Source organism: Marmota monax, unplaced genomic scaffold (assembly GCF_021218885.2).
Source record: "Marmota monax isolate L192 unplaced genomic scaffold, Marmota_monax_Labrador192_F-V1.1 WCK01_AAM20220418_F8-fsc00147, whole genome shotgun sequence".
Lineage (NCBI taxonomy): Eukaryota > Metazoa > Chordata > Mammalia > Rodentia > Sciuridae > Marmota > Marmota monax.
Genome location: NW_026693552.1, coordinates 4409009 through 4436311, shown reverse-complemented (window position 1 = coordinate 4436311; position 27303 = coordinate 4409009). Strand labels below are relative to the sequence as shown.

At 36.5% G+C, this 27303-nt stretch overlaps 1 protein-coding gene across 1 annotated transcript; it reads right to left on the bottom strand.

The window, feature by feature from the left end:
* Window positions 1–23236, bottom strand: Osgin2 (oxidative stress induced growth inhibitor family member 2). The gene is made up of 6 exons (XM_046458636.2): window positions 23107–23236; window positions 16502–16656; window positions 12548–12684; window positions 11868–12059; window positions 4544–4635; window positions 1–2017 (listed from the first exon to the last, which is right to left on the bottom strand). The coding sequence occupies exons 1-6, from the start codon at window positions 23148–23150 to the stop codon at window positions 985–987; spliced, it is 1653 nt and encodes a 550-aa protein (XP_046314592.1). The 5' UTR covers window positions 23151–23236; the 3' UTR covers window positions 1–984.
* Between the last annotated feature and the right edge of the window lie 4067 nt (window positions 23237–27303).

The window sequence follows — 27303 nt, the reverse complement described above, 5'->3', positions numbered from 1 at the left end:
TCATTTTCTAAATTAACCTTTAATGATCCTGACAATAACCAAATGGTATTACAATTTTAGGAAGTTCTTACCATATCCAAATATCTTAGTTTCAGTGACAGAAATTAGTTACTCAATGTTCACACAAAGATAAGTAGTTCCATCCACAATTTATTGAATTATAAATCAGATTAATTAGATGTTACGATGATTATAAGTAGAGAATAAACCTGGAAAATGTCACAGCGGGTTCTTGTATGTCAAGGTGCTTACTAATATTATTGGAATGTTTAAATTATGAGAAGTTAAGAAAATGAAGTACCTATCAAGGATTCAATAATAAAAATATTTTTAAAAGACCATCATATTTGGTAATAAATTATTTATAAAACTGACAATTTCAAAATAAATAAAACCTGAGTTGAAAATGCCTCCTCCCCCTACCCTGCCCTAGTATACATATTTTATATCCCCATTTTCACTTAGGCCAGTGTTCTCAACCTTTAATAAGCATACCAATGTCTTGATTTCTGATTAAGCAAGTATACTGTGGGGCCCAACAGTACATTTCTAACAAGCAACAGATAAAGCTGATGCTGCTGATCCTTGGACCACCCTTGGAGCAGCAAGGTGCCCAAATATGTCCTCACTAGGACAATGTCTGGCCTAACAAGTGTGTGGTTTTATGGACTCCAGGCTGTAATATTTTGCAATCAAATAAATAACCCAAAATGATCACAAAAAATAAGTCTTGGAAGAAAAGAATGTTTTAGTTAAGCTTGAAGTTTACCAAGTTGGCAGTGTTTCTATTTGTCTGACATCTCCAATACATTACAATATAAATCAGTAAGCCAAGTTGTGGTAGTTATAAAAAATGAAGTTACTATAGCTTGAGGCTCTCCTCCAGTTAATTCAAGTCCAGAAAATTCAGGCCAGTACACTGCAAAACCACTATTAAAAATCTTTAATAGTAAACTGCCCATTTAAATTCTTTGTAAACTTGTTTTAAGCTACCCCATCTTCTCCTCCTCTTTCAACAATCAAATGCTGTTTTTTCTTCTGTCTTGTAGCTAAACAGCGTGTAACACCCAATGCCCCTCCCTTTAAAAATCGAACAAAATTGTCTCCGACCAAAGGGCCTAATGCAAAAAGGTTGGCTTCTTTAACACATTCATAGGTATATGCATCTATTTCCACAGGATTACCCTTACATGTGATTGGCTGGCTTGAATTATGGCCTAGGTAACATCCTTGTTCCTTTAGGAAAGAAAGATTAGGATGAGACCCTATCAATACCACTGCTGCAGACAGCTTAAATATTTTCTTCAATCCAGAGATGCTTTGAAGAATGCATTTCATGTCCGACTTAAAGGAAAGCACATGGTGCTCAGGAAAACTGGTATAATCAGACAAAAGATTTGAGTCAGCAGAATATATCTGAGTACACATCATATGATAGACTTTATGATATTCAGGATAAAGCTTTTTGGGAAGCTGCTTGAAAATTAAGCTTGGATCAGTTACTCGTCTGCGGAAAACATGGATCACGGGGATATTATTGTTGTAAGCACACAGTACTGCGTCAGCTGCAGTAAGCCCAGAACCTACAATTAACACTGGATCCACTTTGCCATGTAACTTTCCTTTACTTATAGCAGCTCCAAATTCAGGCATTGAATGAAACACGAAAGGAAAATCTTCCCCTTCAATTTCGAGATGAGCTGGAGAATCCAAAGTTCCAGTTGCTAGAGCTACATTCTCAGCAAAGAGGCAAAAGGGAACATGAGAACCATCTGCTATTCGCTGATAACCTCTGATTTCCCAGTTTCTCTTGATAAATTTTGACTTCTCTGTCTGTAAATGCTTTGTTGAAATATCTGAGTCTTGACTATCATTTTCATCCTGATCTCTGTAGAGTCTTGATACAGAGGTTATATAAGTATTCTCTCTGAAATTCTTCTGAAGACCCATGACTTTTACATAATGTTTATAGTAGCGAGCTATTTCCTCTGGCATAACTCGATCCCCTTTTAGATTCCTAAAAAAAGAAAAGAAAAAATATCCTATGAAGAGAGTTCTTAAGTTGCCACATTTATTATTTCTCTAGTAAGTATTTATATCTTTTTAGTTATTCTGGACTGTCTTAGCTAAAACTTATCCTAAAGCTTTATAAAGAAAGCCTGTTTTTGTTTTTAATTAAAAACTTTTAATGAATAAGTTTTATCAACAAAAGAAGACACAAGGGCAGGGACATTAATTCATCTTTGTTCCTCCAGTGCCATTCATAGTGTCAGCTCAAATTAAGTTGTTTGATAAACTTTTATTAAGTAAATGAAAGAATTAAAATGTGGATATCTGAAAATTAGACTACTTTATATCTCAATTATAATGTGTAACTGTTAACTGAATTACATAGATTATAATCACTAAGAAATTACAGTTCTAACTATAACATCTATGCTTCTTGAAAGATTTATATAATACCATCCTGCCATGATTTTTTATTTTTTTTAAGGTACCAGGTATTAAACTCAGGGGTGCTTAGCCATTGAGCCACATCCCAGCCTATTTATTTTTTATTCTGAGACAGGGCCTTGCTAAACTGCTCCGGCTAGCTTTGACTGGTGATCTTCCTGCCTCTGTCTCCTGCAATGCTGAGATTACAGGCACGTGGCACCAGGTCCAATCTGACTGTTTTTTTTCCTAAGTTACAGTTTTCTAAAAGACCAAAAATAATTCATCTGTCTTCTGCTGTACAAAATAATTTTACATCTAAGCAAGTAAGATATTATATTTTGCTCAATGTGTTTTCCTCCTCGGAAAGAGAACTCAAAGTATAAACTGTTCTTCATGAAAGATGTACACTAGTACATCTTTCATTTTTCACTTGGCTTGTAAAACATATGGTCAGTAATATTCCCAACAACCATGCCCAAATTAGAGATAGGTAGCAGTAAAAACAAACCAAATTATTAAACATAATGCACTATTACTTGTAAACGGAAGTTCATAAAAATTTTTTAAAGTATACTATAATTTATTTAGAATACATTAAATCTTAACATTTACAGAAAACCCATGAAATGGTTACTATTATTATCTCCTATTATTTCTATTCTTTGCAGAATAGAAAATTCACAACTACTTGAAGTTATTTGCCTGAGACCACTACATTAGAAGTTAAAGTCAAGTCGGGTGCAGTGTCACACACCCATAATCCCAGCAGTTTGGGAGGCTGAGGCAGGAGGATATCGAGTTTAAAGCTAGCCTCAGCAAAGATGAGGCACTAAGCAACTCAGTGAGATCCTGTCTCTAAATAAAAATACAAATTTGGGCTGGAGATGTGGCTCAATTGAATGCCCCTAAGTTCAATCTCCAGTACCCAAAAAGAAAAAAGGGAAGGACTCAAGCCCTGCCAATCTTTTAAGAGACATGAAACTAAGAGCAGAGCTAAAGCTAATATTTATCACAAGACTAATTTTCACATAATATTCAAGATACAATATGCACAATATAAAAAGATAAATGCTTCTGTTAAAAAAATCATAAAGCTCCTTCTCTTACTTGTTTTACAAAGGAAGAATGTACTGAGCAATTTGGCTTGTTTACTTTAAAAAACAGGGAACTTGGTATAACCTGCCTGATTTTGTAACTTTGTTTGAAACCCATATATAATTCCATCTTAAAAAGCCTAAAAATGAAACTTTAAGGTTTTCATTTAAATTTTTTTTAAATTTAAAGGTTTAATCTCAATTACTCATGCTCTAAATCTGATCATCTTAAATTTCAAATGAAAGAAAACATATGGATTAAATGATTCTTATCTATCAGGGAGATACTCAAATGTCACATCTCTATTCTAACAAAGGTTAAATAACTTCCTGCTTTAACTTATTTCCATTAATAGTCAAAGTGGAATAGATTCTCTTTATTGGTAATTCCTCTCTAATTTAATACCTATCATCTGTGAAAACAATAGTGTTTCCATATTTTTCCTTTTTCACTTTTGGATTCTTTCCCTCAAAATAAAACAAATTTATATTCTTCCAAAATGATATTTTTTCTGTTATTCCTACTTTCATATTTTCTTAATTAAAGACTTACTTTCATGCCCAAGTAGCCAACCATATCCCAAATTCTGAATTATTCCATCATTCTACATAGTCAATCATACAATATACACTCTTTACCCTGAAAATCAAACACTTTGGGTATGTACACAAGATATAAATAAATGAAGTTATATATCCACTCATAAAAATGAGTGGTTGAAAGTATAGAAAATGATATGTGGGTAGCTGAGAAAGTAACCAAACAGTGATTTAACAGGAAAGAAATTCATGATTAACAAACTTTAAAAAAAATCTATAAACACTTTCTTATTGCTTAGTTTTATAACATCTCTAAAAGGAAACTAGCTCATAATTACTGCTTCAGGATATATTTTCATCTGAAAAACATGTATATTTATATTCTTCATCCAGGACAGGATCACAAATATTGTGAAATTTTTCCAGTCTTTTTCATTTTACAACAAAGAATTTTAAAATAGTTTGATCATTACCTTCGTTTGCTAGATATCCAATCTTTAAATTTAAGTCCAGGAAGCTCCATCCAGTTCCCAAAGCTGATTGTCAACATGGAGCCTTCCATATTCTGTTAAAATTAAAAAGTAGTAGTTAAAAAAAAAAAAAAAAACTATTAAACATATCATGGGTTTTTATAAAAGCTAAAAATTCCATTTATAATAATTAAGACTCTAGACATGTTGTCCTCAATGTACTCATAAATGTTTGTATAAATTGCCTCCAAAATTTTATTCCAATAAGCTTTTACATATTTTCATCATTTGGTATTATCCATTTATATATCTTCTTTTATACAGTTATACAATCATAAACATATTTAGAGGATTCTTCAATGTCTACACAACATTGATAGCTTTAGCTTATAATTGATATGATAATCATGTGTACTTATTAACGTTGATAGCTTTGGCATATGATGGATACGTTAATTTAGATGTACCTGTTACAAGTCACTATTTCCACTGTTTTTAACAAAAAGAAAAATATTCAATAATTTCTAAAACTTAAGATATTTTTCCATTTTAACATTATTTACAGTTTTTTTGTTTTGGCAGTACTATAGATCAAACCTAGGGCCTCCATATGCCAGACAAACATTCTACACTGAGCCCAGACCTCATTTACAGCCTTTTAAAAATTAGAAAACTACTTTTCTACCCTCCATCAATTTTAATTCTGAAGTCTAGATTGGTTTGGATATAGCAACATCTTTTACTACAAATAGAAAAATAAGCAGTGGTTTCCTGAGAAACAAACTCACTGCTGGAGTTAATGCTGTCATCAAAGAGGTAAGCACTTCAAGCTCCTGGACCTACTTACTTCTGCTCTCCTTGATACAAAGGAATAAATGTCCAAGGGTCAAAACATTTATCCCAATAACCAATAATCTCTTTCATCCCACTGTTTTAGACATCATTATTCTTCTTACCCTGTTTTTATAAGGCCGAGAACTGGGAGTGGGGCCTATATTATATTTTTTTAACTTACCATGTGCAAAGCCTATGGTGCATTATCTGAGACAGCATACAGATCACCACTACGGGTAGAGAATGCAGCAAGATGCACATGATTTGAGGCAGACTGGCTTTGATAATAGGTTCAGAATCAAGAAAATGAATCATCATTAAAAGGAACTGTTAAAATTTTACTGAATCAGAGATTTTCTGGAGCCATAATTGCCTCGTGCAGAACTCAACCTTCAAGAGGTTAAGAGGTAGCATTGTTGACAGACCTAGTTCTCTGATCTCACTTTTCTACCAATCAGTGTTTGTTTGTTCTATGCAACCTATAAGGCATGAATGTCTGTTCTCACAGAGACTGTAGTGTAATATGGGAGCAAACCAGATACAAGTACAATATAGGAACATATGTAAAGTATTTTATTTCTTTAAGGATACATACAAATGGGCTTCTAGGAGTGCACAATTAGAAGGAGAATATTCCAGGCAAAATAAAAATTAATGTAACAGCTTAATGAGAAAGAACTTAAGTAGCTTTCTAAAAATAAAATTTAGCAGGCTTGGGTTATTCCAACCCTTAATATATTAAGAAAGGCTTGTCTTCTGGACAGGGCCTTGTCTACTCCCTCCTAAGAGATTACTCTGAGCCCCTCAAGTATTGTTTTTGTTTTTTTCATGCCTGAGGCCTTGGCCATGTTCTACCAGTGTGGCCATGTAAAATTATCCTAACGATACGATTTACAGTCAATACCAGTGTTTGCGTTGGAGGCAGAGGTCTGATGGCTGAGGTCAGACACACAGGCACTGCTGGCCTATATGACTGTTGGTCCATAAAAAATCCCTAGACACCAAGCATGAGTGAGTTTCCCTTGTTGGCAACTCTACATGTGTTGCCACACACTGTTCTGTTGGGAGATTTAGCACATCCCTATGTGTTTCTACTAGAAGCATACTCTTAGTTTCTCCTTGACTTCGCCCCATGAGCTTTTTCCCATTGCTATGCTAATCTATATCCACTCATGCAATAAACTGTAAGCATGAGTAAATCATTTTCTGAGTCCTGTGAACACTACTGTATCACAGAGACTGAACATTGGATTCTGCAACATGAAAATGTCAAAGCATGGAATGAGAGTGTGGGGAATAAGACAAAAAAGCTAAATAGGAGTTAAATCACATGGAATATGGTAAACTATATCAGGAAGTTTGTATACTATACATTTGACAAAGGGGGAGAAATTAATGGCTTTATCCATGGCATAACATCTCAGATTGTGTTTTAGTAAGACAACTCTGTCTTTGGTATTAAGAAAAAAATTGAAAAAGACAAGCTGAGTAGAAAAGGCATTTAGAAAGAATTTTGCAATAATTTGGGCAAAAGATAATGATAGCCAGTATTTGCAAAATTACAATTATGATAGGGAGAAGCACGGTAGGCAGACTCAAAATATGTCTCTGATATAAAGAATGTTAGGGCTGGGGGTGCAGCTAAGTGTATAGTATATACTTAACATACAAGAGATGATGGGTTGAATGCCCAGCACCCAAAAAGAAAAGAAAGAATGGAAAAGATTTTGTGATAAATTTGAAGTGGCAGTTGAAGAGACATTAAGGAAGACTCCCAGGTTTCTGGCTTGAGTAACTACAGGACTATGTCATTTAATCATAAGTAAATTAAAGAAATTAGATGATTAAGATAATTAATTTTAGGAATGCTGAGTTTCAGGACACCTTTGGAATAAAAAAAAAGGGGGTTAGAACTTAGATGTAGGAGAAAGAATAATATAGGTTAGAGATTTTTATTTAAGAATCAAGCAGCATCCATATGCAAGTCGTTAGACTAGATGAAATAACCTTGAGAGTATGATAAGAAGACCTTGGCTTGGTTGGGATAGAGGTCACAGAAGCACAGTTTTAAAGAACAAGAGTCCACAAAAGTAACTGAAAAGAAGTACCAAAGAGAAAGAACATCAAGGAGACTAAAGGTTCAGAAAATATAAGAAAGATATTAGATTTAACTGTCAAATGCAATAGATCTGTTATGGTCTGGATGGGAGGTATTCCCCAAAAGCTCATGTGTGAGACAATGCAAGAAAGTTTAGAGGCAAAATGATTGGGTTATGAAAGCATTAACCTGAGCATTATTCCCAATAGGGATTAACTGAGAGATGACTGAAGGCAGGTAAGGTGTGGCTGAAGAAGATGGGTCGATGGGAGCATGTCTTTGAGGGAAAGACATATTTTGTCCATGAGGGAAATGTACTCTCTCTGCTTCCCGGTGCCATGCTTCCAGCTTCTGTTTCCCACTACACTCCTCCACCATGATTTTTTTTTTTAGTAGTGTTTTTTTTTTTTTGAGAGAGAGAGAGAGAATTTTTCAATATTTATTTTTTAGTTTTTGGCGGACACAACATCTTTGTTTGTATGTGGTGCTGAGGATCGAACCCGGGCCACACGCATGCCAGGTGAGCGCGCTACCGCTTGAGCCACATCCCCAGCCCCCTCCACCATGATGTTCTGCCTCATCTCATGTCTTGAGGAATAGAGCCAGCTGTCTATGGATTGAGACCACTGAAACCATGAGCCCTCAAATAAGCTATCCTCCTTTAATTGTTCTTGTCAGGTCTTTTGGTCATTGCAGTGAAAAGGCTGACTAAAACAAGATGTCAGGAAATTTTGAGAAGATCAAGTTAAGCAAAAAAGGAAATTATTGATCTTCAGAAAGAATAGTTCCTATGGAAAACCAGAAACAGAAGCTACAGTCAGGGAGCTAAGGAACAGGAGGCAAAGGCATGGAAGATGGTATGTGCAGGTAATCATTTCAAGATATGTTAAAGAAAAGGATAAGACAAGCTAACACCTAATTTTTTTTAAAGACAGAAATAATTTTAGTACATTTATATACTGTCCAATAAAAGCTGGCATAGAACTAATGGTATAAGAAGATAGAGGAGATCAAAAACTGTCCTTAAGGCGACAAGGGTCCAGATATAGCTGTAGGTGCCCCTTAGATAGGAGAAGTGATATATCTTCCCTTATAACAGGGACAAAAAAACAAACAGTAAGCATGAATACAAGTAAGTATGTAGGGTAAACTATGAAACTGTGGAGGTTCGATACTGATTCTATTTTCTCTGTAAAACAAGAACCAAGAGCACATCTAAGCATAAAAGAGAACTCAAAAGACAGGGGTTTGAAAAGAACTTAGTAACTTTTGCAGGGAAACACCAAATGCTACCAAAAGGTGTTTAGGGCCCAAATGAGGCTAGACAATACTTTTCAGAGTTGTATGATTTTTTTTTCCCCAGGGGGTTTAACAGCTTAGATTAAATACAGTTAGATGAACTGCCTTTTTGCTAAACCCATCTAACTGAAGCACAATGGGCCAAGGAAGTTAACTAAGGAAAATAGTTAAATCAGTAGACTGTAGAACCTAAGCTGGGTAAGAAGGTGAAGATCAGGGCTGGACCACTCTGTTTTTGAGGTTCAGAGCAAGTAACTGAGTGATGTGGCTGTAAGAACAGAAATTGTGTTCAGAAAATAAGATGTTTGAGGACTGGTTTCACAAATTGAGTGATTATGAAAGAGATAAGATCCATAGTGGAGCTGCTGGAACTAATATAGAAAAAACTGTTGGCAATGAGGAGTGAAGGGACTATGAGGTTAAGGTGCTGGTTCTGCATCCTGTATGTAGAGTAAAGTCATTCAATGTGATAATAAAATTTCAGAAACAATAATTAAAGACCATGAGCCAGATGTCACAAACTGAGTAATTAATGGATATAGTTTGGAAAGGTAAAGGAGCTAGAAAATGACCTGTTCAAAGGAACGTGGGAATTTACAAGAAAGCAATGAGAAGTAAAGAGAACTCCAACCTCACCAGCAAAATGATAAAACATGAGGCAGTGGGAGAATGAACAGGCTTCACTTCAGAGGGCTGCAATAGGAAAGGTATCTTTAGGAAAAAGCAAGTTTTCAAGAAAGGGCGGAGGAGGACCACATAACTCAAATAGTTAAGAATATAGGGTTTATCACTGAGGTTCTAGAGGACACAGTTTATAAAGCTTGGAAGAGAAGAGAGTGGTAAGAAACCAGATCACAAAATGGAGATAAGAATGAGAGAGGGTAGATGTCTAAGGCTAGCGAGGATGTGCGGAACACATGGCAGAGGGAAAGTAGCATAAACACATCAACAGTACAATAGGTAAGCCCTGAAAGATTAAGATTAAGGTATGGAATGGACAGGTGGGAAAAAAGAATTATGCCTGGGAAAGTCAGAAATCCTCATTAGAAGTATCCTTGACAAATGTATCCAGCCTGAATCCCAGTTATTTATATCGATATTCTAGTTAACATATTCCTGAAGAAAAGATAAGGAATTTTTAGGTATGTTTCAAACTTTACCTCTGACTCAAATACGCTTTTAGAAATGATGGTTTATCCAGACTTTAACTTTTCTACATGAAAGTAAAAGAAATGAAGTAAAAAGAGATCAATTATTCCCTGCACAGTTTTTTTAAGCAGAAAAAGTTAAGTATACAATAAAACCTCAGGAATTTAGAGAAGGCAATCTAAATACCCTTCCCCACATAAAACATTATGGCTTTTTCAAGAAATAAAGTTTCATTAAGAATTCTTCTCAGCAGGTCAGGGTAGAGCTCAGTGGTAGAGTATATGCTTAGCTTGTGTAAAGGCTGGGTTCAATCCCTAATACCAATTACATAAAAAAGGAAGACAGTACTATTCATAGAGCAAATATAAACACAGCTTTGCAAGTAACAGAATTTTTTCATATCTTGTATTGGCGGCTTCACAGTTATAGACATTTGTTACAGATCATCAAATTATACACTAAATAAATGCAGCTCATTGTAAATCAACTATTCTTAAATAAAGTTAATGTTAAAAATAAACAAAAATCTTAAACAAAAAGGTACAGATAGTTTGGCAGTTTCTACATAATACTATAAAAAAGAATTAAGATTTTAAAAGTTATTAGTCATGTATATTATATAGGAATATATCAATACCCTGACATAGTCACTTAACAAATGTAAACCACTTTTTAGATGTGTAACATTGTACTAATAGGAATAGCCAATTGAAATCTGTGTTAAATATTTGATTATTTAACATGCTGAAGTTCTCTTAAATCTGTATTTCATAACAACAAACTAAATTATTTTTTATTTTTATTTTTTTGGTAAAAACCAGGGATTAAACTCAAGGGCAGCTGCTGTAATAGCCACATCCCCAGGCCTATTTTGTATTTTATTTAGAAACAGGGTCTTACTGAGTTGCTTAGCACCTTGCTTTTGCTGAGGCTGGCTTTGAACTCACGATTCTCCTGTCTCAGCCTCCAAGCCACCGGGATTACAGGTGTGCACCACCACGCCCAGCCAAACTAAATTATTTAACATTTATTTGTATAACATATGACCATTCATTACATTTTGACAATTCTAGACATAGTGTTAACTAGGGATATAAGAATGAAGAATAATTGGCCCCCTACCTAATGAAATATACTGGATGAATCTTCAATTTATTGGTTCTCTTGTTTAACCTCTGCTATGGACTAAATTGTTCCCCTACCACAAATTCTTATGGTGAAGTCCTAATCTTCCATGTGATGTCATATAGAGAGGGGGCCTTTGGGGATTAATGATATTTAGTTGAGGTCATGAAGGTAGGTCCCTCTAAATAGAATTAATGGCTTTATAAGAAACAACTGCTCTCTGTACATGTGAGGACACAGTGAAAATGTAGGTGGCTGCCTGAAAGTGCCTGAAAGCCAAGAAGACAACCCTTACCAGGATCCAAATTAACCAGCACCTTAAATTTGGACTATGCAGCTTCCAAAAATGTGAGCTATAAATACCTGTTGTTCAAGCCACCCAGTTTTTGTTATAGCAGCTGAACAAACTAATACAACTTGTTTCTCTTAATACATTTTTTTTCATTTTTATCTTGAAAATGTCTGGAAATAATAAATATTGGTTTTGAAATAAGATGTTGAGATGTTGTTAACTTGAAAATAAACGAATGAATAAGTTTTGCTATGTAAAACATTTCTGAAATGTTTTCTTTATAATTCTTGTAAAATACTATAGAAAAATGCTAGTTCTAAGATTGTATTAATAATAAAAATTTGGCCTTAACTGCTATAGGCAATTAACTGATATTTAACCAAACTGAGGAGCATTAAAATTCTTCTCAGATAAAAATGCAGTAAACATATACAACAGTATTATCATCATAATGCTTGAATCAAATTGATTTCATCAGGACAACAAATAATAATTCGTGTACATGAAAAGGCTAAAAACAATATACTCACATGCCAAGCCCCACCAGGTGGACCTTTACCAAGAACTAAGTGAGGGATATAATGATGTTGCTCTAATTTCCAATGCAAAATGGATGGATAATCATACCCAAAGTCAGCATCTGGATGAAGAAGTGTGTCAAAAAGTACTGCAACTGGATTGGATGATCGGCCCTCAAGGCCTTCAGACAAGTATTCTAAGTCCTGAATGGAAAAAAAGGGCAGAGTCTGAAAAAAGTCATGACCATGATAATTATAGTAAAAGCCATTACTCTTAAGCATTTCCCAGATAGTGAGTTATAGAATACTGATGTTCCTTGAGATCTTAATGGATTCTTTGGTCAAATAATACAGGTAAAATTTAGGTTTCCACAAAGCTAACCAGATCCTTACACTGGAAAAGTTGAAGATGGCTTTTGTATGTAAAAAGCAGCATTTTCAAACTTATGTGAGCATACAGCAACTATTAAAATTCCACTAGAACACAATTTGGGAAATTATGCTTTAATAAATTCCATAAAATAGATAGACATAAATAGATATAACTTCACAGAATACACTTACGAATTTAAAATAAAATAACAAAGTTTTATTTAGAATGAAGAATTTTTAACTGAGAAACAATGCTTATATAAATAAAACTAATTTTGTATCAGCATAAAAAATTTAAAAATTGACATAATAAACAATACCTGATCAACAATGGAAAGATGTCTTGCTTCTTCTAATTTACTATGTAAAATTGTATTTGGGTGTATTGTTTCTGATGATAAATATGGTCTATAGCCTGATAACATATAAGAAAGGCATATTCCTGAGGGTCCATTTCCTATTTTGAAAAAGGTAGAAAGAGGTGTATTAATACTCTTGTCACTTGGCTTTCCTCCTACTTCAAAGATGGCTCTTCTCCCTCACTTATTCTTTCTTCTCTAATCTCACAAAACAAGATGTCTCACAAAACAAGATGTCTCAAAGATTCTGATCTTTGCTTCTCTCTATTTTCTTTTGGGAATCTCATCTACTGAAAGTTTCAGTTCTTTATGCTACTAATTCTCAAAATTAGTTCTCTAGATGAACTTCTTCCCCCCAGATACATCCCACATTTCCATATGCTACTTCCTCACTCCACCTGACTGACCTACTTACTAGTAACAAACATGATGTCAAAAGCAAACAGGAGTCCCTTCATGTAGATGCTCTTTGCTTTAAATTCCATCACCCATCTCCAATATGGTACTAGCAAAATCCTGAATTAATCAAATTCTGATTCTAAACCTATTTTCCATCTATATTCCATCAGTTGTCTTTGCTATTATCACTTCTGTCTTCTGTTTCTCCTTCTTGAGATTTACCTACTCCATTTGACATATTGCATCCACATAAGTTTGGTAACACATAGTCCTCATTATGTTATCCCTCTATTCTAAAACCAATATTGCTTATTCCTGACTATTCAGTGTTTCCACATTCTGGTCACAACCATCTTTCCATTATCAGCAATTAATAATGCCTTCCTATAGGTATGTATATTTTAATTAAAGCCAAATTGGTTTTCTTGATGAACCCCACTGAACTACTTCCATTCATGTAGCTCTGTTAGCCTAGGTTGCCACTTCTATTTTGAATCTCTATCAAAACTTTAATCCAACAGAGAAAATTGCTAGCCATCACAAAAAAAAATCATTTTTTGTCCATTTATTTAAATAAAATATGCTTAAAGACATAAGCAAAAAGAGTAAAACCATAAAAATACTAGAAAAAGGTAATATTTCTACATACAATGCTAGCATGGAAAAGCTTTAAGCATGACAGAAAACCCAAAAGACAGAAAAATAAACCATTTGACTTGATAAAAATTAAAAATAAGTGACAAACAGAAGTAAAAAAGCTAATTTCCTTGAATAGAGACAAAAAAAAAAATCACATGCTAATCGACACAAGCAAGAGTAGCATTTGAAAAAATCAAACATTTGTTCATAATTTAAAAAAAAAACAGAAAGAGAATTTTCTCAACATGATAAACATCATCTATAATAAAGCTACAAACTGGGTGTGGTGGCACATGTCTGCAGTCCTAATACACAAAGGCCACAAGGCAGGAGGATCATAAATTTGCAGACAGTCTGATTAACTTAGTGAGACTCCATCTTAAAATAAAAAATAAAAAGGGATATAGCTGTTGTTGTACAGCACTTGCCTAACATGCATGAGGCCCTGGTTTCAATCCTCAGTACCACAAACAAAATAAACAAACAAAAAAACCTTAGCTGACATCATAGTAAGAAACTAGATACTTCCCCTCTAAGATCAGAAGACAAGGAACCATAAATATATATTGTTAAGTGAAAGAATCCAGTCTGAAAAGGCTATATACTCTACAATTCTAACTATATACATTTTAGAGAAGGTAAAACTGGAAGACTATGGAAAGTGAAGACTATGGAAAGATCAATGTTTTCTAGTAATTGGGGGTTGAAGGAAAGGTATAAATAAGTGGAGTATAGATTTTTAGGGCAGTGAAACTATTCTATAAATACTGTAATGGTAGATACATAACATTATACATTCTGCTAAACCCATGGAACTACTTATCAGAGTGAACTCTCATGTAGATTAAACATTTTAGTTAATAATAATGTACCAAAATTGATTCCTCAATTATAGCGATCATATCACACCAATACAAGATGCTAATTTTAATAACAGGAGAAAATGAGGCAGAGAGAGGAGAATATGAGAATTCCCTTTATTTTCTGCTCAATTTTTTTTATAACTGAAAATGCCCTAATAAAAAAGTCTATTAATTAAAATAGCCAACCAGCAGAAGTTACTAAATTCCTTGAAAGAAAGAGGTACAACACTCAAAAGTAAATAGGCAAAGAATACAAAAAGGCAATTCAGAGAAATACAGTGTAATAGGGAGAATGCAACCTCATCCCAAAGATGTCTCAGTACTAACTCCCAAAACTTTCTAATGTTATCTTAGCAAAAGAATACATTTTGGGGGCTGGGGATCTAGCCCAGTTGGTATAGTGCTTGCCTGTCATGCACAAAGCCCTGGGTTCAATCCCCATCACCACCACCAAAAAAACAAAACAAAAAAACAAAACTATTTTTAATTAAGGACCTTGTGATGGAGAGTAGCCTGGATCATATAGGTAGGCCCAATACAATCATCCTGAGTCCTTAAAAACAGAGAATCAGGCTGCCCAGCATTGAAGCAAACATTACTGGCTTTGAAGAGGCAGGAGGGAGCTTAAAAGCAAGTAATATGACCAGCCTTTAGAAACTGGAAAAGGCAAGGAGACGATTCTTCCTTGCAGCCTTCAAAAAGTTAACATAGCCCTGCTGACACCTTAATTTTAGTCAAGTAAGATCAGCTCTGAACTTCTGACCTAGTAAACAATAAGATAATATATTTATATTGTTTAAAGCCCCATGTTTGTGGTAAGTTGTTATAATAGGAACATAAAAACCTTACATATATTAAGGAAATCAGCTCTTTACCTATGCTCAGGTATTGCTACTCCAAATAGTAATGGAACTATGTACATTAGGGTAAGCAACTCACAGGTTAGATAAGACAAATAGGGATAGATTGTTTGGGGAGGAATAGGGTAGACAAATGCAGATAAAGGTAGTTTTCTGAAAGATACGGTTCCTTGTCATCCTGGATGAAAAATCGAGATTGGATATAAAAGGGGAAAAAGTCAGATACAGGATATGGCCCCTGAGATCTATCTTGGATAGGAAATACTGTCATCTATTTCCTAGAGGAGAATCTAGTATAGAAGAACAATCTTGCTCTCCTGCCCATCTCCCTCCCTAACTTCCTAGTATCTCCACATGTTAATCAGAGAACACAGCTTTAATTCCCTTCCTACTAACTCTGAATTAAGGTACAAAGGATATACAACAGTAATGTCATGGTTAAGGTTATTATAAATATCATAACAGCGTACTACAATGTTGCCAATTAAGGATTAATATTACAAATTGGGTTACTAACTTGTATAAATCACTGTTTGAGTCTCTCCCTATATGTGTGTCCCCTGCCAACATTAGAGGGCAATAAGGTTATAAGGTATAATCTAATAATATACACTGAATGCTCACTTCAGACCTCTAATATTGGTTATTATCACTACCATGACACTACTATACAGTTAATAGAATTCTTATTATCAGGTCTCCAATGAAATGTATTAAATTCTAACATAGCCACTAACATCAGATTACTTCCTCCAAAGATTTGATTATTAGTTTTTTTAACACATAAAACTTCAGAATACTTTTTAAATTAGAACTAATTCCTTTATTATCTTTTCCACAGATTCTCCTTAAAAACTATTTTTAAAAATTATTTCTAATTCACACATAGTTTAACTGTACATATTAATGGAGGTACTCCGGCATTTCAACACACGTATAAAATGTCTACTGATCAACTCAGGGTAACTGACATATCTATCACCATACACGTATATCATTTCTTTGTGTTGAGGACACTAAAACTTCTCTGTACTAGCCATTTTGAAATAAGACTACTTTTTAATATAATCCTAAGAACTTGCACTGCCTTACTGCAGATTTATTAAAGTAGTAAGGGCAGTAAAAATTTTTAACAACAAAATGAAACAACTTACCTATTATTACCACAGGCAAAGTCACTGACGAATCTTCGAGTAAAGAAGTTTCTTCAACTAATGGCATTGCTTTAACTTTTTGCCCCAGATTATCACCAAAATATTGCACTAAGGAATTAAAAATCTCTCCTTCAGTTTCAGTGTCACTATAATTTCTTTAAAAGCAGAGAGAGAGAGAGAGAGTCAGTCAATATAGCCTTGACATAAAAGTCACTTTTTACTCATATTTTAAGCCATAAAATACTTAATAGTTTCACAATGCTTTGAAATTAGTAGTTTAGCTGTATGTCAACCTATCCTACTTTGAAGGCCAGAAGTTCTAAGTAGCTGTGTATCTTGTAGGCAAGCTTTTTCAAGAAGCTGTCTTTAATGATCAAAGATACAACATTAGAGATTTTATAATTCTGAGACCTTCTATGATGACTAGTTTCTCTACTTTTTCTCATTAACTAAAAGGCAAATGCATTAAAATATACAGTCATAAATGTTTTAAGGAAAAGTTACTGTAGTTAAATATTACAAATTGGGTATTCGGTAAAAGAGGTTTATACACTTTTATTATCAAGAAAATATAAAAATAAGGAATGATTTTAATGTTGATCTCCAATCTTTATTTCCCAATTGCCTCTCTAGAAACTAGTTTTAGCACTGTGGCATGTTCACACAATAAATGGAGTATTCCCTGAACATGGTTAATGCTATACTATTTTGTGGATTACTTTGAAATAGAATTCCTAAATTATTTTCCATATTCATACAGTCAGCAATAGTCATCATGTCTGGAAGTATTGAGACCCACGAGTAGATATGTTTCTTAGTATTCCCCAAATGATAAATGACAGATGGATCAGCTATTTCACAAGACTAAGGGTCAACTCACTGATCCCAAAAGATGTTGGCAAATGAAAAGAATTAGATGGAGACAGCAAAGTCTGCTTCTGTGTATCCCTCAGAGGTCCCAATCTACCTTCAGATTGGGCAGAGTTCTCAAAATACTATGAGAGCTTTCTTAAACCAAAGAAAGTAATGTCTACCCCTAAATATCTGGACTCATCTTACATTGCCAAAATAGATAACCTTCTGGACTGGCAACTAAAGAAAGCCCCTCCTCACACTGCAAGCACACTATCCCTGGAAGGAAGTATCTTTTATGATCAATCCATCCCTTTCAAGAGCATTCTAACTACTGCCTCTGATCAGATCCAGATGTATCTGCTGTCTTGCTTGCTTCTGCTTCTTAGAGTTTACACTAAACCTGAGTATTTTCTACTTTGGTCTGTTCCTGATACTTCTCCAAAGTGTGTGCAAAGGACAAGTCCAGCTCCTGTTGGAGGCTTCTGACCAAAGTCATTTTGGCTACCCAGGCCGAATAAACATTATTGTTGTAATGATCACAATTCTAAGGAAATGCAGACTTCTCCCTTAATCTCCCAGACATCCCTACCCCAAACACTGTTGCTTCTCTCTATATATATAACCTGGAAAATAATAACTTTAAGTCTACAAATAAATGCTATGAAATTAATAAGTAATATTCAAATGCTAACAGGATAAACCATAACTCATGAAAAACTACAAATTACTTTCACCTAAAGGTACAGTAGAACTCAGTTTCTATAGGACTCATTTTTAGGGGGCATTTAATATTCTAAGTCGAGCTGTCTCAAGCAATTATTTTTCTGGCAAGCCTTAGAATTTTATTCATCTATAAATTCTATATATAGACTATTATAAGCAACTATATTTCATTTCACTGAACTTGTCCTCTCAATCAGTTTATTTAGAAAAGTAAATCAAGAGCTTAAGACAATCAGAAATAAAATGCCCTCTGGTGGGCTTCTGTTAATCAAGAAAAAAAAAGATAGCTTTCAAAAGCTCAAAAACATAAGACAATAGGTTACTTGATCAAGCCTTACATTAAGGCAAACGGAAGAAACACTAGAAAGAAATTTTAAAAGACTTTCAATGAATTATAATTCATACATAAAATTCACCCTTAGGGTATACAATTTGATGGTTTCCAATATATTGACAAGGTTTTGCAACCATCATCCCCCTAACACAGTACATTCATTAGCAATAATCCTCATTTTCCCCTTTGTCCAGCCACTAGCAAGCACTAAACTATTTTCTGAATTACTGAATTTGTCCATTCTGGACATCTCATATGAATTTGACCACTCACAAAACATGTTGCCTTTTGTGTCTAGCTTCTTTCACTTACCACATTTCCAAGATTCACTCATGTTAGAGCATGTATGAGTACTTAAATTTCTTTTGAAGACTGAATAATATTCAATGGATATGTTATACATGGATATGTTACATTTTGTTTGTTATCATTTGTTGAACACACAGGTTTTTTCCACTTTTCTGCTATTATAAATAATGCTGCGATGAACACTCACTGAAGGTTTTGTATTGACAAGTTTTCATTTCTCTAAGGAATATTCCCAGAGAATATACAGCAATAATTTGGCCATTTACTCTATCTATATTAACATCTTGAGGAACTGCCTCATCCTTGCCAGCACTATTAAGTCTTTTAGTTAACTATCCTAGTGTGTGTGAAGTGGCATCTCAACTGCAAATTTTGTTTATTTTTTAATATTGGGTCTTGCTATTTTATCCAGATAGGCCTTAAACTTAAAATACTCCCTCAGCCTCCAGAGCAGCTGCCTTTAGGATTTATATTCCTTAGTGACTAAAGTTAAGCATATTTTCAGGTGCTTATTTTCCATTTGAATATTTTCATTAAAGTATCTATTCAAACCCTTTGCCCATTTTTTGTTTTTGTTTTGGGGGGATTAGGGATTGAACTCAGGGGCACTCAGCCACTGAGCCATATCCCTTGCCCTATTTTGTATTTTATTTGGAGAGGGTTTCACTGAGTTGCTTAGCGCCTCACTTTTGCTGAGGCTGGCTCTGAACTTGCTATACTCCTGCCTCAGCCTCCTATGCCGCTAGGATTACAGGTATGCACCACGGCACCCAGCCTTTGCCTGTTTTTAACTGTTTTTTTGTTAAAAAAAAAAAGTTTTTTATATATTCTGGACAAATGTCCCTTTTCAGATAGTTTGGAAACATTTTCTCCCATTCTGTGACCTGCCCTTTTACTTTCTTGATGATGTCCTCTGAATGAATAAATTTAAATTTTTGACCAAATCAAATTTATTTTTTGGTTGCCATGCTTTTGGTGGCATATCTAAGAAACCGCCGCCTGATCTAGTTACAAGTATTTATTCCTACATTTTAAGAATTTTATAATTGTAGTTCTTACTAATAGGCCTTTTGTCCACTTTAATTTCTGTTCATAGGGTAAGACACATATAACTATCTTTTTTAAAATATGTTTTTAGTTGTAATTGACACAATACCTTTATTTTATTTATTTATTTTTATGTGGTGCTGGGGATCGAACCCATCGCCTCGCACGTGCTAGGCAAGCGCTCTACCACTGAGCGCCAGCCCCAGCCCCTAACTTCATTCTTTTTTGTGTGTAGATATCCAGCTGCCCTGAAATTCATTGAAGATAATATTCTTTTCCCATTGTCTCAGGTCCCTTAACAAGAGCCAAAGTTTCATGTTATTTAAGTTTTCTATATATTAGCTTGCCTAAATTTACACAGTATAAATAATTTGTTTTGATTTCTTATTATCACTGGTGTAATCTATCTGTGTGGCAACTATTTGTAATAAACTTGCATGGTATTTGATAACTCAATAGTGTTAATCAAGAAAAAAAGATAGTTTTCAAAAGTTCAAAAAAAAAAAAGATAGCTTTCAAAATAGTGGTTTCATAGAGACATGAAAAATCCTGAGTCAACAGGAAAATAAAATTAAACTATGGTTAACTGATTTTACATACAGCAACAATGAAACAAAAGCCAATTAGTAGCATTCTTTCTAAAAATAATCAAACCCTACATTATAAATTTAGTATTGCTGCACATGTTTTACAGTATATGCATATACTATGAACAATGTTAATTTCTACTTAGATTTTCCAACTTTATGAAAACTTTATTTAAGACCAGAATTCGTGGGCCAGGCACACAAAGTCTGCGGAAGGAGGATCACAAGTTCAAAGCCAGTCACAGCAACCCAGCAAGGCTGTAAACAACTAGCGAGACCCTGTCTCTAAATAAAATATAAACAAGGGCTGGGGATGCAGCTTACTGGTTAAGTGCCCCTAGGTTCAATCCCAAGTACAAAAAAAAAAAAAAGACCAGAATTTACTTTGAGTAATAAAAATCTACTTTTCCTCTATTTGGGGCATCAGTTAAACTGAAAAATATGTAATCGAATTTAGAAAACAGTAAACAACAACAGTAAACAACAACAGTTACCAAAACATTCAGTATCAAAGAAGATAACTAAGAGGACTTTAGAAGCTTCCCATTTTTTGGTTTTTGAAACATTATTTTCCCAAGTTTCAAAACAAATTTAAAAGGATAGTGTAAGCAAAATATCTAGATAACAAAAAGACTTTTCCCACATTGTAGCAATATCTCTTTAAGTAATTAAAATGAAATGCTTTAATACCTCAATTTTTATAATCTTTGGAAGCACAATTCTAAATTTTACCAAATCAATACTAACACATGAAAAGAAGTTTTAAAGTCACAAAGGCAGTCACAATTGTCATCTGCCAGAATAGGAAGTACTAGGTTAATAGACAGTTCTCACTAAACATATCAATTCAAATATCAGACAAATCCCCAAACGTAGTTTGTCACAATCTGTATAAAATGTGTTTCTAATGAATCTGCACAAAGATAGCATTAGTAAATGAGAAACATTCCTAAAAAATTTTTTAGGTGACCTTTTTTCTTTTTTAGAGGCAGAAAGCTTGCAGGCTTGTTGTCCTTTCTCTTAAAGACCAAAATGTAGCCCCATGCTTTTTGTTTTTAGCCCCTATTCAAAATTTCAGTGCACAAAGATAAGCAGATGGTATTTACTGCCTAGTATTTGAGGAAAGGATATAAATCCCAACCAGGCACCTGAAGAATTCAGCTGTATACAAAAGGTTGTCAAAAGGCTTTGTGATAGTATTTTCTCAAAATGATGTTAGTTTCTCAGGGGTTTAAATTTAACAAGTTTTCATTAGGGAACCAGTTCTCTAAAACTCTCCAACTCTCCAAAATGTGTCTGATACTCTCAAAACCCTGTTTGTTAAGTAGACGACAATTTGTCTTGAAGCTACAAAAGCAATCTATTACATACTTTTTTATTTTTTATTGATTTTTTAATATCCAGAATTTGGAGACTCACACAAAACTCACTGGGCAAGCCTAGCTTATTGCTAGTACAACAGGAGTCCTGAACTTTCTCTGTGCCTTACATTCCTTTCATAATTTGGTAAAGCCTCAGGACCTCTTCTCCGAATAATAGCATTAATAGGACTTACAAGGAAAACATTAAAATAGTTATTAAAAAAAAAAAACAAAAACTCATGCGGTTGGGGCTGTGGCCCAGTGGTAGAGCGCTTGTCTGGCACGTGTGAGGCACTGGGTTCGAACCTAAGCCCCACATAAAAAAATAAAATAAAGGTATTGTGTACATCTACAACTAAAAAATGTATTTAAAAGAAAACCTCGTGACATACAAGTAAATGTGCATTAAAGAACAATTCATTGATGTACAGTAATTACTGTAATTCTGAAGAAACATTAAGCATAAACAGTATTTCTAGATATCTGCAACTAATGTGATAGGGAAATATTTGTGATTTACATTGATGTCAATCATAATTACTACTTTGGTTTGTTACTTATACTCCTAACTGAAGGAAATGCTAATTTTGTGAAAATAATATATTTTCGGTCCAAGTTCATAGACCACCTATATCCTATGAACCCCAATTATAACTCTTGATTAGAGTTTCATAGCTTACCCCCCAAAAAATAAGTGTTACGCATCATCATTCTGGAGCATTCAAACGTGTAAATTTCACCCCTGGGTTAAAACCATTTCTAGTGTCTTTAGTCTTCTCCCTTGCAATTGAAGTTCTGATCAACTGTGCTAGACATAGAAAACCCACCCACTTTTATTTTTTAAATGTATTATCTTTCTCACCCCTTAAAAACTTTCCCCATCACTGAGTATAAAACTGTGACACTTTTTCAAATTTCTACTCTATATCTAGAAACTGACTTATCATAAGCAACATCTTAAGTCAGAACCTATTTGTAACCAGATCACGACGCTAAACGTAGTTTCCTACCTTCGGTCAACCCAGTAACTTATGTTATCAGAAAAAAAAATAATAATAAGTAACATTTTTTTTTTTTAAGGAGGCCCTTCGCGGGAATCCGTCGCTACAACTTGGCACGACTTGGAAGTCTCAGCCCGCCGTAACCGACCCATCCCGGGCCTAGCCGGTCTCGCAGTCCATTCCGTGACCCCCGCGGTCCTGGGCGAGGGAAGGAGGGCGAGCAGAGAGCCCGTCGGCAGGACGGACGAGGCGGGAGAGCGACGCGGCGGGACCCCAGCGGCGGCCGAACGCAGCGCTGCCGGTCCTCCCCGCCCGCTCGGCTCGGCCCACCTAGGCCCCCGCCGCGCTCCACCCGAGCCGGCTCCCTTCCCGTCCCCGGAAAAGTCACCTGAAATGACCGGCCAGGGAGCAGCGGCAGCACCACACCGGCATGGAGCGCTGCGCGAGGGGCGCCCGAGCGCGGCCACCACGGCCGCTGCCGCCGCCACCCCCGGCGGGGCTGCCCGCTCGGGGCGCCCGCTTGCTCGGGGTTGCGGTGTCCGCCGGGCGCCCCCGCCCCGCGCCTCGCCGTTGCCGCGGCTGCCCGGGCTCAGTCTCGCCGAGTCCGCCTCCGGTGGCGGCTTCCGCTCCTTGCCAGCGGGAAGGCGAGCGCCGGCGGCGGGTGATCTCGGGCGCCGCGGTGGGGGCGGAGCGGGGCGGGGACGCTGCGACGACAGCGCCGAAGCGCGCGGGCTCCTCCTCACAGGTGCGGCGGCGGCGGGAGAGGCCCGCGATTGGTGGAGCCGCGGCGACGGCGAGGGGCCGGGCCTGATGGAGCGGAGGCTGTGCTGGCGCCTGCCGAACTCGGCGGGCCCACCGCGCGGCGGCGGCGGCGAGGCCCTTCTTGAACCTCGGCCTGCGCCCGGTACGCAGCCTGGGGGCTCCCATGGGTCTGAGGCCGGAGCGGAAAAGGAGGCGCTGCTAACCCAGCCCTGAGGAGGTCCCCGCGCCCCGCGCGGCCTTCGCCACCCTGCGGAGGTGGGGGAAAGCCCGAGCTCCTCGCCCCGGCGCAACCTTAGCGCATTTGCTCGCGCTGGCCATAATGCAGACTCCAGGAGCTCCTGGGTACTGCCGTCCGACACAGCATCACAGTCACCTGGGGCGTCCTCACACCACTGGTGCAGGGCCACATCCCCAAAGATTGCAATTTTTAAAGTCCACCTTCCTGGAAGGGGTCAGCCTCCCTTCTTTCAGTAAGTGGCTCTCAGACACGCTCAAGTGTGAGCAGTACAGACCTACCGAGTCAGTGTGGGGAAGTGGGACGGACTGGGTGCGTGTTGGAGTCCCTCTAGGTGACTGTGATGCGATTTGGAGGTAAAGGTAATTCGTAATAGTGAGTGTCCCTATTTGGTGTTTGTCAAAATTAGAAGGCGCGGGGTGAGAGGCTGGCAGTGGACAACTGGAAGGAATTGATTGCATACTGTACTGAACAGAATTGCATTCTATCCCGCCTCCAGAAAAGCCCCGATTATTTGGGGGAATTAAAATATCAATATTTGTGTTTGGTACCCACTCCCCCTAACCCCCGGGGTTTGAGCCGCAGAAATGCAAAACTCACTAGCTTTGCCACTAAGCTGCATTCCTAGCCCTTTGTATTTTACATTTTGACACAGGGTCTTGTTAAATTGCCGAGGTTGGCCTCCAGTTTGGACTCCTGGCTCAGCCTTCCTAGTTGCTGGGATTAGAGGCAAGTGCCCAAGAGCCCAGCGTGTTTGTGTTTTTAAATATAGTTTTTAAAACAAGTTTTCGGATTTTCCTGGATATTATCCTTGACCAGACTTGCAGTTTGCAGTTATTTTAGGTTTTGTGGTGCTTAAAGAGAACTGTAGGATTCAACTTGCCAACAGGTTTATACAATCAAAGAGTAGGTTTGCCAATATTAAAAGTTCTCTTTTTCTCTTCTTTCAACTACTGACAAATGTGACATGTTCAGTTTAATGTTGGTTCTAAGAGTGAAGCATGAAGTTTAATATTTACACCATTATCCTTTTAAAAGTCCCTAAATTCTTGACAGCTATGCCAATCAGATCGTACACTGTTTTATTATATACATTTTTCCTTCATGGCTTTGTTTTCATTTTTAGTTTTCTTGCAGTATTTTCACAATAAATAAAAAGTAGGTATGTCAGTTTTGGGGCTTAATCTGGTTTATATTTAACCTTGTGAACTTGCTGTGATGGTTTACACTTGATAACACCTTGTGGTGAAACCAGGCAACAATGACTGTGTAGACGATTTTTATTAGGGCAAATGAGGCATATCCGAATTTTCATATTTTTGAATTGAAATTGTGGGTGAAATGTTATTTAAGCATAAAACCCATGGTTGGTGAAGTAGTGGGGAAATAGAATCAGATACTGTTGGTGAGAGTACAAATCAGTAGGTAATCCAAAACTCTATCACTTGCATTTGAGGAACTCAATGTACTCTATGACCACAATCAATTAGATTGATTGAATGGTAGTTCTGGGTGAATGGTAGTTCTGGGTCCACAGTGTCACTTGGTTGTAAACTCCTTACCAAACAATCTTGCTGATATATACATTAAATTATAGTGTAGTGACCAAGAAGATCCTATACTGGAATCTTCACTATCTTAGCTGTGTGATCTTGGGCAAGTGACGTTAGCATCTCAGAGCATATCCTCATTTGTAAAATGAAGATAATGGAACTTACATCATCAGTTGTAATGATAGAACATTTATGAGAATCACAGTGCCTGGCTCCTATTGGTTGCCAAATAAATGTTATTTTTCAGTATTATTTGTAATATTGCAAAGTATTTTTACATTTCCTAAAAGAAAAATTCTGAAAAGTATATGCTGTGGACTGAATTGTGTCCCCCAAATTTTTTAATTGAAGCCCAACTACTAATGTTACTGTATTTGGAGCCTGCCGCAGTCTGGCTGGGCACAAATCACTAGCCACTGAAGCAGGAACAAACTTTATTTTTAAACTGCAGGAAAACACTTCACACAGCTCCCGGGGAATCCTCCCGAACGTGCCACGAGGCTTGTCCAGGAACCCCCAGCCGGAAATATCTCTCCCTGAAATTCCTCCTCCTGCACTTCCCCAACCAATGGGAACTCTCGGGGAATCCCCGGAAATCCCCACGAGAACTCCAAAATAGTGCGAGAACTCAAAAGTTGCGGCAGAGGCGGATAGTAATGCCTCGCCTGTCAATCAATACTGTTGGCAAAATGCCAGGGGCCATACAGACTCGGCCGTGGATCTCAGCATCTCCCCCTTTTTGTTTAATTAAACAACAAGCAATGTGGCTTAGGGACCGTGCCTGTTAGGCAGTCCAATTCAACATATGGTCCTTACCCGTCATCGGATGAACTGACCTCTAGGCGTCAGCCTCCTGTCTTAGGTTGGTACCACTGCAATTGGATCATACCCGTCACTGACTACCGGTCCAACATACAGCCATACTTGTGGATAGGCCTTTGCACCAGTGGGGGGGTGAGGTTCTTTGCCTCACCTCTGTTGGCCCCCAAATTTTAGACCATCACTAGTAGAAGGGAGGAGGATGCAAAATGCCATGACACTAAGCCAATTGAGGGCTCCTTTGAAAAATTGTACCACCGGTGACACCATCAGCAAAAATACTCCAGCACTACCACAATTCGCTGTACCAACAGATAGTTCACAATGCATACAAGTGATACACAGTCCAGGCAAGGTCTGCAAGCAATTCAAAGCAGAGGAATCTGTCAATATGTCCATTTCCTCCCAAAGTAAATCGACTCCTTAATTGAGCATTACTTGTTGAGTTATTATTCATTGATGCATCAGTTTTTACAGTTTGTTGTGATAACTATCGAAGAAGCTGTAGTTTGGTTTTATCTTTGTCTTCACCGGCACTGGGATGAAGATAAGAATTCTGGCAATGATGCTAAGAAAAAAAATTATGTAACATTCCAACAGGCACTAAGAAAACAATTTTTTGAACAATTTACATTATCCTGAACAGAATTATTAAATATAATGAGAAGGAAAGGTGAAAGTAAACAAACAGATCTGTTAACCTCCTTATTTGTTCACATATTAAAACAATTTTCAACAGCTGTTTACCCAATCTAAATTAAACCATTAAAATTACATGAATAAAAAAATTCGGATCCATTTATTCATGAGCGCTCCTCATATATGATATATGGACATACGCACATACAGACATACAACACAAAACAGAAGTGTGCACACATAACATACAACACATAAGACAATAGTAAAGGCCTTGTAGCTTTATCTAGGTGAAATCTCCATTGCAATGCTTAAAAACTCCACAGTCAAAAAATAAAACTGATCAGAAAAACATTAACCTAGGTCTGTATGAGCTCAAAAATAAAATAGAACTTTGTGATGTGGGAAAAGGCAAATAATAAAATAAATATTGAAAAAAGCATCCTGGTTAATCATTGTTGCAGATGTAAGAATAGCCAAACTGGAGTTCTGGATATCAGCTGTTATGGATTTGAGTCAAATCATCTTCCTTTTGGCCTGTAGAAATTGTTTTAGTTAATCTCTCTGGAATCCAAAT

Coding starts and splice junctions, on each gene's coding strand:
- Osgin2 (XM_046458636.2), bottom strand. CDS start 23,150: ATGCCGGTGTGGTGCTGCCGCTGCTCCCTGGCCGGTCATTTCAG. Junction 12,685..16,501: donor TTTGCCTGTGGTAATAATAG/GTAAGTTGTTTC, acceptor TTTTCAAAATAG/GAAATGGACCCTCAGGAATA. Junction 12,060..12,547: donor ATCTTTCCATTGTTGATCAG/GTATTGTTTATT, acceptor TTTTCCATTCAG/GACTTAGAATACTTGTCTGA.